We start from the raw sequence: 17,273 nt of genomic DNA on the forward strand, positions 1-17,273 counted from the left end.
AAAGAGTTATTCATTTAAATGGAGGAGGTTTGCTGTCTAGTGTGACAGCAAGGCCATAGATCCTTTTTCTTGTCCTACATTGACCCTGATTGAATACCTTCTACACTTATCAGAGTCTGGTCTTAAGATTAACTCAGTAAGAGTTATTCTTAGTGCAATCAGTGCTTATCAACGTGTAGAAGGTCAGCCTATCTCTGGACAGCCCTTAGTTGTTCGCTTCATGAGAGGTTTGCTTTTGTCAAAGCCCCCTGTCAAACCTCCACCAGTGTCATGGGATCTCAATGTTGTTCTCACCCAGCTGATGAAACCTCCTTTTGAGCCACTGAATTCCTGCCATCTGAAGTACTTGACCTGGAAGGTCATTTTCTTGGTGGCTGTTACCTCAGCTCGTAGAGTCAGTGAGCTCCAAGCCCTGGTAGTTCATGCTCCTTATATTAAATTTCATCATAACAGAGTAGTCCTCCGCACTCATCCTAAGTTCTTGCCGAAGGTGATGTCGGAGTTCCATTTGAACCAGTCAATTGTCTTGCCAACATTTTTTCCCCATCCATACACCCGCCCTGGTGAGGACAAGTTGCACACCTTGGACTGTAAGAGAGCATTGGCCTTTTACGTGGAGCGGACAAAGCCCTATCGACAGTCCGCCCAGCTGTTTGTTTCTTTTGACCCCAACAGGATGGGAGTTGCCATCGGAAAACGCACCATCTCCAATTTGCTAGCAGATTGCATTTCCTTCACTTATGCCCAAGCTGGGCTGACTTTGGAGGGCCATGTCACGGCTCACAATGTTAGAGCCATGGCGGCGTCAGTGGCTCACTTAGTCAGTCTCCATTGAAGAAATTTGCAAGGCTGCAACGTGGTCTTCAGTCCACACATTCACATCTCACTACTGCCTTCAGCAGGATACCCGATGCGACAGTCGGTTTGGGCAGTCGGTGCTTCAGAATCTGTTCGGGGTTTAGAATCCAACTCCACCCTCCTAGGCCCTTTTCTGTTTTGTTCCAGGCTGCACTCTCGCTTAGTTGTGTTTCCTTTCAGGTCAATCTCAGTTATGTCCTCGCCATTGTGAGGCCCAATTGACCTATGTTCATTGTTTTGAGTGAGCCTGGGTGCTAGGGATACCCCATGCGTGATGATGTCCAGCCTGATTGTCCTCAGAGAAAATGAAGATCCATACCTGTAGCAGGTATTCTCCAAGGACAGCAGGCTGGACATCATCACAACCCACCCTCCTCCCCTCTGGATTTGTTCTTCTTCTCGTTTGCTTTTTTCCTATAACTGAGGGAAGCGCGCGGGCGGGAAGTCACTCGTGCATGCGCGGTGCGTTGTTCCCATGCACGCCACGCCGCTTGTAAACTTTTGAAAGTTTTTGTTTAGACTTCTGTCGCAGACGACCCATGCGTGATGATGTCAAGCCTGCTGTCCTCTGAGAATACCTGCTACAGGTATGTATCTTCATTTTATGTTTGAGTGATGCAGACAACGATATTTTGATGTTTTGGAAAAACAAGCAAACATGCTGGCCACATCTAGCAAAATTTGCATGGGGGATGCTGTACATTCTGCTAGCAGCACGTCTTCTAAGAAGACATCTTTTATTGAAGGAAAGATTGTGGAAGACAGGCAAGCTAGACAGTGCTTCATAGGGCATATTTCCCCCCCTCTAGGGCATATAGAATGGGTTGTATTTTGTATCCCTGGACATTTTAACAGGGTGGATTAGCGTTCCTTGGGGTAGTAGAAATCAGCTATTGTTGGGGTTGGAAGGGTAGAGAGTGGTGGTGAGGAGGGTTATTATAGCTGCTCACTACTGTTTTCTGTTTGTAATTTATACAGAATAGCTGCATAGTTATTGTTCCTTTTTATACTTTAATAAAAAGATTTAAATATAAAATCATAATTGTTCTAGGTTTCTGCAGATAAGGACAGCCCATGGGGAAGGAGCGGGGATGGGGCGGGGACAGAGAGAGGGCCTGCGGGGATGGGGCAGGGATGGAGACAGAACCCATGGGGACGGGGTGGGTTTGTCCCCGTGTCATTCTGTACTATAAATAAAGAGTTGAGCTAGGGGTGGGTGGGAATGAGGGCTGAACTAAGCCTTGATGTGCCGAGCTAGGGGTGGGTGGGAATGAGGGCTGAACTAGGCCCTGATGTGCCTTCTAGAGACTATCTGTTAATGCTGTGGTAGAAACCATGGGGAAAAGGGTATGGAGACTAACTAATAAAGTTAGCTTTTTTTTTTTTTGGTTGTTTGTTTTTTTTTAATTTAAATTCTGATTGTTTATAAATATCCTACAATTTCTCTTTTAAACCCACGTTACCAAGCACAGAATAAAATATTCCTTGTCATCAACAGCAGAGAAATCCATTAACTGATGGGTTGTATCCGCCTACCAGCAGGTGGCGTTAGAGAACACTGAAAGCACATGGTGCTCCAGGACGCCCAACCAGTGTTGCCAGGTGGGCGGTTTTACCGCCCAATTGGGCGGTTTTCCGCGACCCGCCGCGGGAAATTTTCGCCCGCGGCGGGTTGCGGTTTTTTGGGCTGGTTTTTGTGCTTCGGGCGGTTTTTTTAGGTGGCTTTTTCGGCCGCGGTGGGCGGGGTTAGTGACATTTTTGGGCGGGGTTAGTGACGTGGGAGGCGGGGTTAGTGACGTGGGAGGCGGGGTTAGTGACGGGGAAGGCGGGGTTAGTGACGGGGAAGGCGGGGCCGATGATGGCGGGGGCGGGGGTGTCAGGGGCGGGGTTTGAGTTTGGGCGGGTTTTGGGCTGGATTTTGGGCTCCTTTAGGCTGGAAAAATATTTTCCACCTGGCAACCCTGCGCCCAACCCCCTCTGCCTTCAGTATATCTCTGTCTCCCAGCAGGTGTGGACATCGCTTCTCAGTTCCTGGATTTCTGTCTGGGGTGGCTCCTGTGCTTTGCCTGTAGAGCAGGGGGTGTTGTGGCTGGTGGTGCCCACTTTAAAGGCATACTTGGTTTTCCCTGTCCCTGCCTTACCCCATTCCCCCTCCTCCTGGAGTTCCTCTGTGGCTGCCTGCCTCTAACTTTCCTCACAGTAAAAAAAAAAAGAAACAAAAAACGGAGAGAGGCTTTCTCCTGAGCTCCTGGTTCGGTGCAGCTTGACTGCAGCTCGTTTGACTCGGTCTCCTGAGGTGAGAGTGGTGCCCAGCTCCTCTGGGGAGGTTCCCGCTGACAGCGCTCTTTGCGGGGTAAGTTTTGGCGCGAAGGTGCCATTTTGTTTTCTGTATTTGATAGTTGCTGAAGGGGTTAAGTGCTGCTCCCACTGTGGGAAACACAGATCAGCAGCGGGGCTTTGCAGCACATGCTGCCTAGATGCTAATGCTGGCACAAGCATGGCAGGTGGTGATTCTTCCCGCCCGCCGGAGTTGGAAGCGGTCGCCATCTTGGAGGCACTGCATGACTCTACCCCCGCAGTTGCGGAGGGGTCTGAGTGCAGGGGGTCGCCTCGTTTCGAGGTTTCTAGAGGAGCTTTTGCCTCTGCTTCCCCCAGTGTGGGGGCGGATGTACAGGGTTAGTTTTTCTCTCCTGAATTTGTGCTGCTGATGCATAAGGCTTTTATGTTAAAAAGAGCACTGCCTGAGGCTCCTGACAATTCCTGTTGGTTTGGGTTGCCTCCGGTTCTTTATAGCCCAGCGTCTGCTGGAGACTTTATTTCTTCCCCCGAGCTTTTGGCTGACGCTAAGCGTAGACGAGTGAATACCCCGTCTGAGAGGGACTCCACTCTGTTCTCCCCCTTGGTCTAGTTTTGGGGAGTCGGGGGTCTGACAGGCCCTCACGGACTGATGATCCAGATGAGGATGGCTGCTTGCCACAGGAGTTGGATGACCCTAAAGCAGTTCGGATTTTCCACCGCGACGAGCTACCAGCTCTCATTTCTGATGCCTTACAGGCCCTTTGTATTGAAGATCCTGATGAGGGCGCTGCATCTTCTATTAATCCTAGGATATCTAGCACTGAGGGTCCCTTGAAGGCTATGTGTCACTGAGGGAAAGTCAGTTGACCCTCTTTGGGATGCCTAAAGTGGATGCTTTAGTCACGGCTGTGACTAAAAAGACTACTCTCCCGGTGAAGGGAGGGGTCGCTGTGAAAGATATGCAGGACCGGCGGCTGGAATTCATGCTCAAGCGTTCCTTTGATATCTCGGGCCTTTCCTTAGGGGCGGCTATTTGCAGTTCCTATGCAGCCCGGGCCTGCCTTTCCTGGTTGCAGCAGGCGGTTGAGCAGCCCGCCGATGGAGCAGGTTCCCTTGCTGAAGTTGGCCCACGTATGGAGTCTGCCCTGTCTTTTTTGGCTGATGCCCTTTATGATCTGGTCAGAGCTTCGGCTAAGCAGATGTCTGTGGCGGTTGCTGCCCGCCGCCTTCTTTGGCTCCGGCATTGGGCGGCTGACATGGCCTCTAAAGGGCTGATGAGGTTACCCTTTCGGGACCTTCTTTTATTTGGGGAGGATTTGGAGAAGATTGTTAAGGACCTAGGGGACTCTAAGTCCCAACGGTTGCCTGAGGATAGGCCGAGGCCTTCTTCCAAAAGTCCTTCTTTTCCCTCCTCTTCCGGGCCACGTTTTCGCGAAGCTCGCAGGTATCGCCCGGGGTGCTCTGTGGGGTTTGGTCAATGTACCCGTTTCCAGCAGAGGAACTCCTTTCGTTCGGACAAACGCGCGGTGGTGTCCGGGCAACGTCCAGGAGTTCAGTGGCATCCTCCACAATGATGGGGCACCGGTCCACTCATCAGTTCCCGCAGTAGGGGGTCGTCTCTCCCTCTTTTTCGAGGAGTGGACCAAGATTACTTCGGATCAGTGGGTCCTAGACCTGATCAGAGAAGGTTACCGGCTAGAATTTGCCGTCCCAGTAGTAGACTCGTTTTGGAGTCCCGATGCGGCACTGCCGTCAAGTGGGTGGCAGTATACAAGAACTTGCAGGTGTTGCTGAAACTCGGAGCAGTGGTTCCGGTTCCTCCCACCGAACACGGCTGCGGTTGCTACTCCCATCTATTTTGTGGTGCCTTGAAAAGGCGGGTTGTTCAGACCTATCCTCGACTTGCAGAGTCAATGAGGCCTTAGGAATGCGACACTTCTGCATGGAAACCCTGCACTCCATCATTGCGGCGGTACAGCCAGGAGAGTTTTTCATGTCTCTGGACCTCAAGGAAGCGTACTTGCATATTCCAATCTGGCCGCTACATCAGCGGTTTCTCCGGTTTGTGGTATTGAGCCAACATTTCCAGTTTCGCGCCTTGCCTTTCGGCCTGGCGACTGCCCCCCGGACTTTTTCCAAAGTCATGGTGGTAGTGGCTGCTTTTCTCAGGCGAGAGGGTATCAGAATTCACCCTTATGTCAACGACTGGCTCATCAGAGCGGATTCGGCAGATGAGAGTCGACTTGCCACAGCCAGAGTTGTTACATTTCTTCAGACTCTGGGCTGGGTAGTCAATATGCCCAAAAGTCACCTGACCCCCTCTGTTGAGTATTTGGGGGTCCGGTTCGACACGGCTTCGGGGTTCATTTTTCTTCCTGATAGCAGGCAGCTCAAGCTTCAGAATCAGGTCTGCCTGCTCCTGCGGATGCCTCGCCCTCAAGCTTGGGACTTTGTTCAGCTCCTGGGATCGATGACGGCCACCATAGAGGTGGTTCCCTGGGCAAGAGCTCACAGACTACGGTGCCTTCCTGCGGCACAGCGTAGTATGGATTGGTGGCTTTCCGACAGCAGGCTGCGGCAGGGTATGCCACTGGCTCTTCCTTTTTGGTGTCTGGTGATAACGGATGCCAGCCTTTCGGGCTGGGGAGCTCATTGCCGGGGACGCTATGCTCAGGGTCTCTGGTCCACCACGGAAGCGGGATGGTCCATCAATCGCTTGGAACGGAGATCGATATTTCAGGCTCTTCTGGCCTTCCACAGGACGCTGAAGGGTCTTCCTGTCCGAGTTCTGTCAGACAATACGACAGCAGTGGCCTACATCAATCGCCAGGGCGGTACTCAGTGCAGGGCCCTGGTTGCGGAGGCGTCTCAGATCTGCGACTGGGCCGAGCGCCACCTAGAGCTGCTGTCCACAGCTCACATAGCCAGTCAGAGCAATGTGCAAGCCGATTTCCTCAGCAGACATCAAATCGAGCCGGCGGAATGGGAACTGGCAGACAAAGCTTTTCTTCAGATTTGTGCCAAATGGGGGACTCCAGGCTTGGATCTCATGGCGTCAAGCGTAAACGCCAAAGTCCCTCTCTTTTTCAGCAGAAGGGAGATATCCTCGCTCGGCGGGGTTGGATGCTCTGGCTCAACCTTGGCCCTTGGGCCTCCTGTATGTGTTCCGTCCTTGGCCCTTGATAAGGTGAGTTCTACTTCGGATTTGCCTGCACCGAGGATTAGTGATTCTCATCGCCCCGGATTGGCCAAGGCGTCCGTGGTACGCAGATCTTGGCGGATGCTGGTGGACACGCCTCTTCCTTTGCCTCGGGTTCCGAACCTGTTAGTTCAGGGTCCGGTGAATATGGAAGATCCTTGCCGCTTTGGTCTTACGGCCTGGCTCTTGAGAGGGCGCAATTAAGGGACAAAGGCTATTCTAATAAGGTTATTGCCACGCTCTTGCAGGCTCGCATGTGGTCTACCTCTGCGACTTATGCTCGGATCTGGCACACTTTTGAGGCATGGTGTACGCCAAAGTCTATCTTGCCGATTCTGGCAACAGTCTCGCCCTTGCTGGACATTTTGCAGGATGGGCTACAAAAGGGCCTGGCCTACAATTTCCTTCGAGTTCAAGTGGCAGCGTTGGCCTGCTTCCGGGGGAAAGTCTCCGGATTGTCCCTTGCTGCTCATCCGGATATTCTCCGTTTTCTCAGAGGGGCGCTTTGTCTCCGTCCTCCTTTGCGGTCGCCTTGTCCGGCTTGGAACCTGGGGTTCATGTTGAAGGCGCTTCAGCGATCTCCATTTGAGCCTCTTAGACGGGCTTCTGAGAAGGATGTGACTCTCAAGACAGTTTTTTTTTTTTTTTTAGTGGCAATGACGTCGGCTAGAAGAGTCTGAGCTTCAGGCTCTTTCCTGTCAGGATCCTTTTCTGCAGTTCTCGAAATCTGGGGTAACTGTTCGTACGGTGCCTTCTTTTTTGCCCAAGGTGGTTTCAGCTTTTCACCGCTACCAGCCCATCTTTCTTCATTCCTTCTCTAAGGAGGAGTTTCCGGACTCAATTGCACCTTTTGGATGTCCGCAGGGCTCTGTGGCAGTATCTGCAGATGTCAAATGAGTTTAGGAATTCTGATTTATTTGTTCTGTTGGCAGGTCCCCAACGGGGGTTTCCGGCGTCTAAGGCCACTATAGCCCGATGGCTTAAGGAACTCATTTTTTTGGCTTATCTGCTTTCAGGGCGGTCGCAGCGTGAAGCATTTAAAGCGCACTCTATGAGGGCAATGTCCTCTTCGTGGGCTGAAACGGGTGTTTTTTCTCTTCAGGAGATCTGTCGTGCGGCTACCTGGGCTTCTCAGCTCTTTTTCGTGCGGCATTACAGGCTGGATGTGGCAGCGCAGCAGGATGCGCATTTTGGAGCACAAGTGTTTGCATGCAGAGTTGCCTGTTCCCATCCAACTTAGGGAGTGCTTTGGTACATCCCATCAGTTAATGGATTCATCTGCTGTTGATGACAAGGAAGGGAAAATTAGGTTCTTTCCTTTAGTCACAGCAGATGAATCCATGATCTGACTGACTAGTTTTTGTACAGATGTTGCATACAGACATTGTGCCTCATCAGGAGTACTTGAAGACAAGCTATCAGAGTTTCTACATGCTGTTTTTATTGCAGGCGGTTAATAACGTCCCTCCTTTGTTTGGTTATTGCCCCGGTTCTGGGGCGTTTGTTCTCCGTGAGGAAAGTTTATGTTATATTGCCATTTTTATTCACTCTGCTTTGGAAATTTCATATACTGAAGGCAGAGGGGGTTGGGCGTCCTGGAACACCATGTGCTTTCAGTGTTCTCTATCTCCACCTGCTGGTAGGCGGATACAACCCATCAGTTAATGGATTCATCTGCTGTGAATAAAGGAAAGAAAATTATCAAGGTAAGAACCTAATTTTCCCATGTCACTTACCCACAGAAATGTCCTCTTCTCTCAGAATTTCTCGGAAAGAAAGTTAAGTGGCACCTTTCCTCTCAATATAGTTTGGATTCTTGCTCTTTACTGCTCCTGAGCTTGTTCACATCATCTCTGCTATCATATTTGTTCAGGTGGCCCACACTGAACTTTCAGCCCTTTTAAACCAGCTACATTTTAGTGTACTGGGGATAATTAGTTGCCTGTGTATATTTGTTAACCTCTCTCTTTTTCCCAACTGGGGGACTCCAGGTGCTGCCTCCACTGCGAGATGTGAAGAATCGTCCAGAGGTGGGGAACTCGATGAGAAACAAGCTGGTTCGTCTCATGACTCATCTTGACACAGATGTGAAACATTGTGCTGCAGAGTTCCTCTTTGTGTTGTGCAAGGAGAGTGGTGTGTATCTGAGGCTCTGCAGGTGTAATGAGTATGGCAGTGTTCAAGACTCTGTAGGTGTAATGAGGTTCCTTAGTAGCTTCCACACCGGTCAAGATCATCTTGACCAGTCTGGATGGCCTAAAGGAAAGAAATTTTTTTTCCTTCTTTTGCAGCCTCCAGACTGGTCAAGATGCTCTTGACCAATCTAGAGGGTCTAAAGGAAAGAAAATTAGCAGGTAAGACCTAATTTCTCCATATCTGGGATTATGGATGAGAATAGTAAAGCACCTGTCTTCATGATCCTCAATAAATACAAATACAATCCCACAGTGTTTTGGAAAGCCTTCTAGAGGGATGTCGCCTGTTTTAGTGCCTAATTGATGACATCTATTATAGATTGTCAGAGTCCAGGAAAATGATTAGGCCATATCCAATAATAATCTGGAATCTTCTTGAATGATGTCAGCTAGAAACAATCAGTGTGAGTTTACAAGAAAGACAGGCCAGTTACCATTGGTGAAAGTAAAAGTGAGATTAGATGGATGGCTAATTGCCAGTATCTGGATTATATTCCTAAGTATGGCAAGAGCTTAATTTCCCCTTTAAAGCAGATCACGTATTCTGTCCTCCACCTGCTCTTTCTCGGAGCTTCCATTTGGTCTTAGTATGAGGGCTAAAGGGAATTCATGGCCTGAGAGTGTAAAGTGATGACATTGTACTTCTTACTCTACACTAGTGTCACGGTTTGTGAAATACACGGGTTACGGGAATGCAGCTGGCCTCCTTGCAGCCCGTGGCCTGATGGCAGGAGGACAGGCAGAGGGAGACTACTCAGAAGATGAAGACACAGATACAGAGGAATACAAGGAAGCAAAACCAAAGTAAGAGACCTCTCCTTTCCATGTGAAGCAATGTTTACACTGCTTCATTTTATACAGGACATCAACAACTTTACAGCACAGGTAGTCACCTTCAGTGTAAAAACAGTTTTCGTAGAGAGTAAGATTACTGGCGCCCAGAGGATTCTAACTGCTGCCTGTGTGTTCTTTAAAGAAGATTTATACACCACTTGATCTCCAAAGATGGTAGATAAGGATCTAAAAACATAAGAATTGATCTGAATCAGTGGTTTCCAAACCTGGTCTTGAATGCACCCAACCAGTCAGGTTTTCAGGATACCCACAACGAATATTCATGAGAGAGATTTGTATGCACTGCCTCCACTGCATGCAAATCTCTCTCATGAATATTCATTATAGATATCCTGAAAACCTGACTGGATGGGGTGCCTCCAGGACCAGGTTTGAGAACCATATCAGCAATATATGCACAATAAATTGGTAGCAAATCAGGACAGTCCTAAAACAGGACAGTATTCTTCAATGCAAAGGTGTCCCTCATTCTGCTTGTTCGGGTCTTTTAAAAAAAATTTTTTGGTGGGGGGATTAGTTTTTTTTTTTTTTTTTACTTCTAGTCTCCTCCTCTCTACCCAAGCTCAGGACAGGAAGGGGGAAATGGATGGTAAAATCACATGTTTGAAGGACAAGGTATTTCTTGCACACCTCCTTGAGGATACCACCAATGAAGTGTGAAGATGGGCTGGAAGGGTTGGATGTCATTGACACACACTGGTCGGCAGTGTCGTGGCCCCATATAGGGAGATATTTGGTGGCTCTCCTTAAGTTCGTTTGGATACAGAGTGGCCCTGACTTAAAAATTAGAGAAGACCTCTGATATAGGCAGAAATACTTTGCAAGGAGCAAAAAGATCTCTGTGAATTGGAGCAATTTGCACTTGATTCTAAAGCTCAATCATCAATCTAAAATAAAAATATTTGCAGTGATTTTTTTTTGTTTGTTTTTTAGATCTATGATTGATTTAGCTGAGCTCTAGCACTGTGGAATCCCATTCAGATTACTTTGAGGCACAAAGACCCTGATGTTCAAAACTTCTAGCCAGGGCTGCCGCCCCCCCGCCACAGAATCGTCATCACCCGTGCCCGCCGCCCACCTGAAGTATTTTGGTTGACCCTGCCAGCTGCAGGAAGCACAGCTCCTTCTTCTGCTTAGCATTGCCTGCCCCTGCGGCTGCTTTCCTCAGTTCACACATGCTCGGTCTCAAAACTGAGCGTGCATGGCCTGAGGGCCTAGCAGCTGCTAGACAGGCAGTGCAGTGGGGGGGGAGGGGGCGGCACCAGAGTTCTCTCTCCTGCTCCTGTCAGGATGCGAACACCTGGGTTCTGTCAGGAGCAGGGGAGAGAGAGAAATCCTGGCGCCGGGCCCCCCTTGGAGGCCCAGGCCTGGGGAATTTTGCCCTCTCCCCTCTCGGCAGCTCAGATCCTAGTGCTGTACTGAACAGCACTAGAGAAATAGCGCTGAAACACTGCGCTAGAGCAACCCTCTAATGCACAGTGCTAATGAGATGCAGATATAGATGCACTCACAGCGTTTTGAGCTGTTTTGAAGTTAAGGGGGAGGATGGTGCTTGGCGCATGTGCTCAAGAGTTGTGCGTTAAGCACAGCTTTTGAGCATGCCCAGAATGAGAATGGAAGGAGGAGGAAGAGGTGCCAGTTCCCAGCTCCAGACTTCTGGCAGTGTATCCCAAACGGCACTCTTTCCCAAGAGAGCATGGTGCCCCAAAAGATGAGATTGTAGTAAGTGGGTTTTTTTTTTTTTTTTAATTAAAAAATAGGTTACAGCTTTAGCAAACTGAAGTGCTGAGCCTGGCTCCTAGTCTCAGTAGCTCCAGTGCCCCAGACCCACTTTGAATTTTTTTGGGGAGAGGGGTGCATCGTCCGATGTAGTTTGGTGCTTCAGTTCAAACAGACATTTTATAAGGCTTAACAATTTTCCAAATTGAAACACTGATGTAGGGCTGCTTCACAACCCTTAGAGTTTGCAGCGGTATGGGTGCCCTTGTGGAGTGCGCTGTTCTGCGAGCATTGGCAGGAATAGGAAATGACCCCTATTTGTGTGCTTCTGGCTACATTTGCATGCTACTTGTGCTGATGGTGGATACACTCGTTATTTCCCACAGTACAGGTCTCTGCATTGTGCACCAGTATACACGAGCGCTAGTCCAGCGCTAATGGCTTTTAGCACCCACATGTACTTCTGACCATTGGGGCCTGATATATTTTTGCTCCTCGCAGTGTTTCTGCCTATATTGTGTTTTTGCGTTAGATTTGTCCTAAATAAGAGCTTTTCCTCTTCCAGGTATGGCAGATGCAGTATAGGATATCAGGTTTTGTACCTTGGACTGATAGCTATTGGAAATTCTTGAGGAACAGGGACCTCTTGCTGCCTGTCTCCTTGTTTGAGCCTTTTAATGCTGTGGAGTCTGTAGATTCTGAGCTGTGATTAGTTTTGTTGCTTTTTGTATTAAATTTGGATTCCAGTTGTAAAATGTTTACCAGATGTGTTGTGTTTTTTATTTTCTTCTTTTCTAAGCATTAATCCCGTGACAGGTCGTGTGGAAGATAAATTTCCCAATCCCATGGATGGGATGACTGAGGAGCAGAAGGAGGATGAAGCCATGAAGCTGGTGGACATGTTTGACAAGCTTTCTAGGTACAAAGGAGATTAGAGATGCTTGAAGAGATTCAGGGCATGCTTACAAAAAGTAATAGTGCTTAAATGCAAATCCACATCTGGCACATCTGCAAACCAGTGCATTGATGCCATGCTGAGAAGACAAGTCTAAATTAAGTTGCTGGTAAGAGGAAACTGGGAGAGGGCATTACCCAAGTGTAAGCTGGTCAAAACATGCACATTTTTACTTGTGATGTTGCCAGCTTTTGAACACAAGTGAAGTGAAAATAGTTAATTCCAGAGGATCAAGTTAAGGCCATTCAGCCTGAGGTAAATATGAAAGAGATTAGTATCCTGGTAGCACCATTTCCCTCCGTGTTTCTGCTGGTTTTGAGGATGAAAACGAGAGGGTCAGGAGGGAGCAGTGCAGAAGGTGTTGTCAGGACACCAGATCCTGCTACCCACAGGAGCACTCTCCAGCTGTCATCCTCATCATCTATCATTGATGTGGACTGGAGGTGGAAAGGAGAAGCTGGCATCTCTGTGGCATTCAGAAAGTAGGCAGCGAGGTGCTGTAGGCAGTGGTGTGCTGGTAAATGTTTAACAACAGGCTCTCTCTCCAGTCCACCTCTGTGCCCCCCTCCCCCCCCAAATTGCAAAGCTGACTATAGCCGGGGAGAGAGCCTTGGGGGGGGGGGGGCAATGCATTACTCCAGGAAAAAAAAATTAAATGATCCCAGGTTCCAATCATGTTTAATGTGGGATAAAATGCCGTAAATAAATATAAACTTATGTTGAGCACCTGATTCTCAAAGTGGACATATTCCAAACACTATAATGAAAATAAAATGATTTTTTTCTACCTTTCTTGTCTGGTGACTTTGTTCTTCTGATCATGCTGGCCCAGTGTCCGATTCTGCTGCTATCTGTCCTCAACTCCATTTCCAGGGCTTCCTTTCCATTTATTTCTTTACTTTCCGCCTTCTTCATTTCTTGCCCTACATCCGTAAGTAAAAGCTGGGCCCTCCGCAGACTTGATTGTCCAGTGGATCCAGCTTCTGCCTATTTTCTTCATCCATGTGCAGTTTTTCACCTCTCTTCCTTTTCCCTCATCTCATCTCCTTCCTCACTCTTCCCTCTCCTCCATCCATGTCCAGCATTTCTTCTCTCTCCCTTGCCTCCCCTCCATCCACCCATGTCCAGCAACCCTCCTCTCCCCCATGCCCCCCTCCAGCCACCCATACCCAGCGATTCTGTTCTCTCCCCTGCCCCCCCAGCCACCCATACCCAGCGATTCTCCTTGCTCCCCTGATTACCTCCATCGAAGCGACCAAGTCAGTGAAAGCCCTGCCCATCTCTAGCCTTCCCTTCAAGTTCGTTCTGTTAAAGTTCCGCCTTCTGACATCATTTCCTCTTGCCGCAAGGACGGGACTCTGAGGGAACAAACTTGAAGGGAAGGCTAGAGATGGGCAGGGCTTTCAATGACGTGGCTGCTGCGATGGAGGTAATCAGGGTAGCAAGGAGAATCGCTGGGTATGGGAGGCGGGGCAGGGGAGCGAGGAGAATCGCTGGGTGGCGCAGGCAAATGAGGGCAGTGGTGGGAGGTGAGATAAACGGGGTAAGCATGGCTTGTGGTGCCCTCCTGCCATGCTTACCTCGTTTACCGGAGCCGGCTCGCCCTGCATAACAAACGGCTCGCAAGATGTTAAAAAATTTAGGCTCCAGCACACCACTGGCTGTAGGTGCAGGGTATGAAGCCGAGAAATAGAACTGTGTTCCAGGAAAGGTAATTTATTTCACTGAAATGTCATGGCAATGCAGTGAATGAGAGAGATGAAAAAAAAACAGAGTATATAGCTGCTGAGAAATACTGCCTGCCTACTTGGCTGACCTGAAGAGTTGTGGAAATTCACTGAGCCTAAGGATGTTTCAGTGACTACATTTATAAAGCTAGGCATAGGTTTATCTAATTACATTTTTGAATATTGACAGTTGCTAGATCACTGGCTTCATGTAGATGCCATGAATGTACGACTTCGATAATGAAGAATTTTTATGGATGGGCTGACTAGATAGACCTTGTGGTCTTTATCTGCTGTTATTTTCTTTGTATTGGATAGTAGGGCTCCAGAAATCAGCATTTCCTTCTGTCAGGCTATGATGGACTCACCATGTTCTTGGGTATTATTCACCTAGCTATTATTTAAATGGCCTGTCGGGAGAAGGTGGGATCATCCCATAGCCCTTATCACTGATGGTGGTGACTATAGGGTCCATATAATGGGAGCAGCACAGACATGGGGCCTGCTATATAATAAGGTTATGAATGCATTATTTTGGCAGATCCATAGGGAAGGATCCTACATTTCCTAATCATTGACAAATGTGAAGAGAGGAAAGAGAGCAAGCTAAATGATGATTATGGGGGAAAAGGAGAAGTAGCTTAGTGATTACAGCACCAGGCTGACAACCAGGGAAGTGTGGTTCAAATTCCACTCCTCCTTTTGATCTCAGGCAAGTTATTTAATCCTCCATTGCCTCAGGTCCAAGCTTAGATTGTGAGCCCTCCAGGGACAGGAAAATACCTAGAGTACCTGAATGTTGCACACTTTGGGCTACTACTGAAAGATGTGAGTTAAATCAAATCAAACTGAAGAAAAGAGAAAAATGTCAGGGTCTGAATAAATGGTAGACTGAGAGGAAGGGGAAATGAGAGAGTTGGGGGGAGGGGGAACAAGAACAGGAATTGGAGAGGGCAGTGCATGAGAGAGTTTGGGGGGGGGGGGGGGGGGGGGGAAGAGAACAGGAATTGGAGAGGGCAGTGAAGAGATTGGGAGCTCACAGAGAAGTGACAGGAAGGAGAGGCGAGCCCACTGTGGTTACCATTGTGCAGTATACAGCACACTTACCAAACCCTGGGTTGATGGCTCCTGCTTTATTAACAGGAGATCTAACCACTCCGAGATGAATTGAAGGACTGGCCTGTAACTGAGGACAGGGGCCACCAGCCTTTGCTGCAGGTTTCTAACCTGGTTTCAGTCGGTATTACCACTTTTTTTTTGTTTAAGCAGTAATGACTGATTGATTGTACACAAGGCAATATGTAGATACCAGGATGAGCCATTAGTGAAAGGAATATTTCATATAATCAGAAGCTACTGATTGCAAATCAAATACCTACAACCAAAGCTAATACTGTTTTACAGGAAATTTTAACATATTGGAAATTGTACTAATCACCTGAGCCAGCTGGGTGTTAGATTTTAGAAAGCCCATGATGAAGAGTTTCTCGGGAGTCTCTCTGTATTTGATCTGTAATTTTATTGGTTTTTCTTCTTGCCACTTTCAGACAGCAGGTCACTCAGCCAATGGGAGTTGGTCCAGATGGCAAACTAACCTCACTGGAAGCTGCCTTTTGCAGGATGGCTGAAGAGAGGGCATCATCCAACTCAGATTCTGACTCTGACTGAGAGAGCTGCTGGCAGCCCTCCAGGGGCATTGGACTTTGTTGGGCTCTGAATTAGACCTGCATTGGGCTGCCATGCTGAGGGTTCTAGAGAGCTTTTATGACTACTGGAAGAGGAAGGGGAAAAGGTGAGTTAGATATTCCTCCGGTGTGCCTGGGACATAGATACAGAGCTGCAACATTTGAGGAGCTGGAGGAGAGCACTGCAGTAACCGAAATGAAGTCTTCAAACAACCCCTGCCCCTCTGAGATTTTACGTGATGAGCATTATGTAGCAGAATATAGATTTGAAGGTAGGGAGGGGGAAGTTCTTCACTATGTAGACGTCTACCCAGCTGGATGACTATGTAGACTGCTTTAGAAAGCTCTCTCTTAGCCCTATGGGTGTGGCCTGAAACACATTTGTGAGAATGAGAAGACCAGAGCTTGTAAATAAGGTGGTACCTTTTATTGCACTATCTTTAATATATTTTTGACTAGCTTTTGGAACTAATGCTTCTTCCTCAGTTCAAAACAGAATGAGCAGGTGAAGGTGAAGGCTGGTGTTTGAATACATATCTGATTCGGATAATAATATATTCACCCGTCATTGGCAGCCTTTGCTTTTCCCTGCTCATGTTTTGCCCTGATGATGGCCAGTGAATTGTGTTCAGTTACGCCAACAGAAAGGTATCACCTTTTTTAATTGATTTACATTTCCACTAATCACAGTCACACTCCTTCCATAGTGCACACAAAGTTGGCTATGCTCTAGTGTTTAAAAATGCTGTGCTGTAGGACTACATTTCTTCTCAAAGTAAACAAAAAAAACAAAGGCCCATTTTGAACTGAAAAGTTAAGGGTTTTTTGTTAGAGATTTTTTTGCTCTGGCCTGGTGCCCTTCTGACCCCTGCTAGGTCCCCTCAGTCAGTTCTGTATCGCTGACCAGTAGCAGGTTAGGGACTAAATGTAAGCACAGCATCTCCAGTGGACTCCCCCCACCTCCCTTGTTTAGAGAAGGTAGTGCCTTTCACCTGGATAATGTTCTACTGCTTTTTCCAATTTAATGCTCTTTGGGCAGAGCTCTCAAGTATTTATTTCAATTTAGCCAACATCCTGTTTGTGAATAGCGCATCTGATTCGTTTTTGTACAGGTGTTAGGTATAGTGTGAGACTATAATGTGAACATGTTCTGGCAGATTCATAGTACTCTGTCTTTTCTGTTCGGGATTTGTTTAAGCAAATACTTCTACTTTCGACTAGCCATTTTAGTTTAGTGGTATACACTGTTTCCCCTTCTTAGTAGCAGGGAAGTCCCGTGACCCTTTTTTCCAGCACTAATATATGTGTTCACAACCCCATTTGTAAATGATGTTAAATTTTTCCCTGCACAAGTCCTAGCTTTTCTTTTCATATTAAGGACAACCATACTGGGGTTTTATTTTTCTCATGTAGCAGAAGGTCTTCAATATGGCACAAATAAAGAACTTCTGAATGAAATTACCATGTCTGTCTGTTGATGAACTAAGAAAGAGAGAAAGAAAATATATATGATGGGGAGGTAAATATCACTGTGTGGGCTGGAGTTGCAGAGCTAAAAGAGAGACAGCGGCTTCCACCCTTTATTTGAGCATAATGCTGAAACAGTAAAATGAAAACTTTGGACCCATTTGGGCTTTCATCTCCTGAGCAGGTCTTGCTCTCTTCAGTTAAGGTGCCTTCATCTTCTCTGGCTGTTCCTCCCTCTTTGCTGTGCTTGTTAGGTTTGTGTGGCATAGGACAGAACCTCCACTTTTTTAAGGTAATACTCTCCAATTCCCCTGG

At 47.8% G+C, this 17,273-nt stretch overlaps 1 protein-coding gene across 2 annotated transcripts in view; it reads left to right on the forward strand.

The window, feature by feature from the left end:
* RIC8A (RIC8 guanine nucleotide exchange factor A) overlaps positions 1 to 16,949 on the forward strand; it is a 48,020-nt gene extending 31,071 nt beyond the window's left edge. For both annotated transcript variants that reach the window (XM_030201196.1, XM_030201195.1), the window contains exons 8-11: positions 8,347 to 8,491; positions 9,210 to 9,354; positions 11,924 to 12,043; positions 15,354 to 16,949. In XM_030201196.1, coding sequence (XP_030057056.1) covers positions 8,347 to 8,491; positions 9,210 to 9,354; positions 11,924 to 12,043; positions 15,354 to 15,474 — 531 coding nt within the window. In that variant the 3' untranslated portion in view covers positions 15,475 to 16,949. The remainder of the gene's footprint in view (positions 1 to 8,346; positions 8,492 to 9,209; positions 9,355 to 11,923; positions 12,044 to 15,353) is intronic.
* Positions 16,950 to 17,273: the final 324 nt, after the last annotated feature.

This window comes from Microcaecilia unicolor, chromosome 4 (assembly GCF_901765095.1).
Source record: "Microcaecilia unicolor chromosome 4, aMicUni1.1, whole genome shotgun sequence".
In the NCBI taxonomy this organism is placed as follows: domain Eukaryota; kingdom Metazoa; phylum Chordata; class Amphibia; order Gymnophiona; family Siphonopidae; genus Microcaecilia; species Microcaecilia unicolor.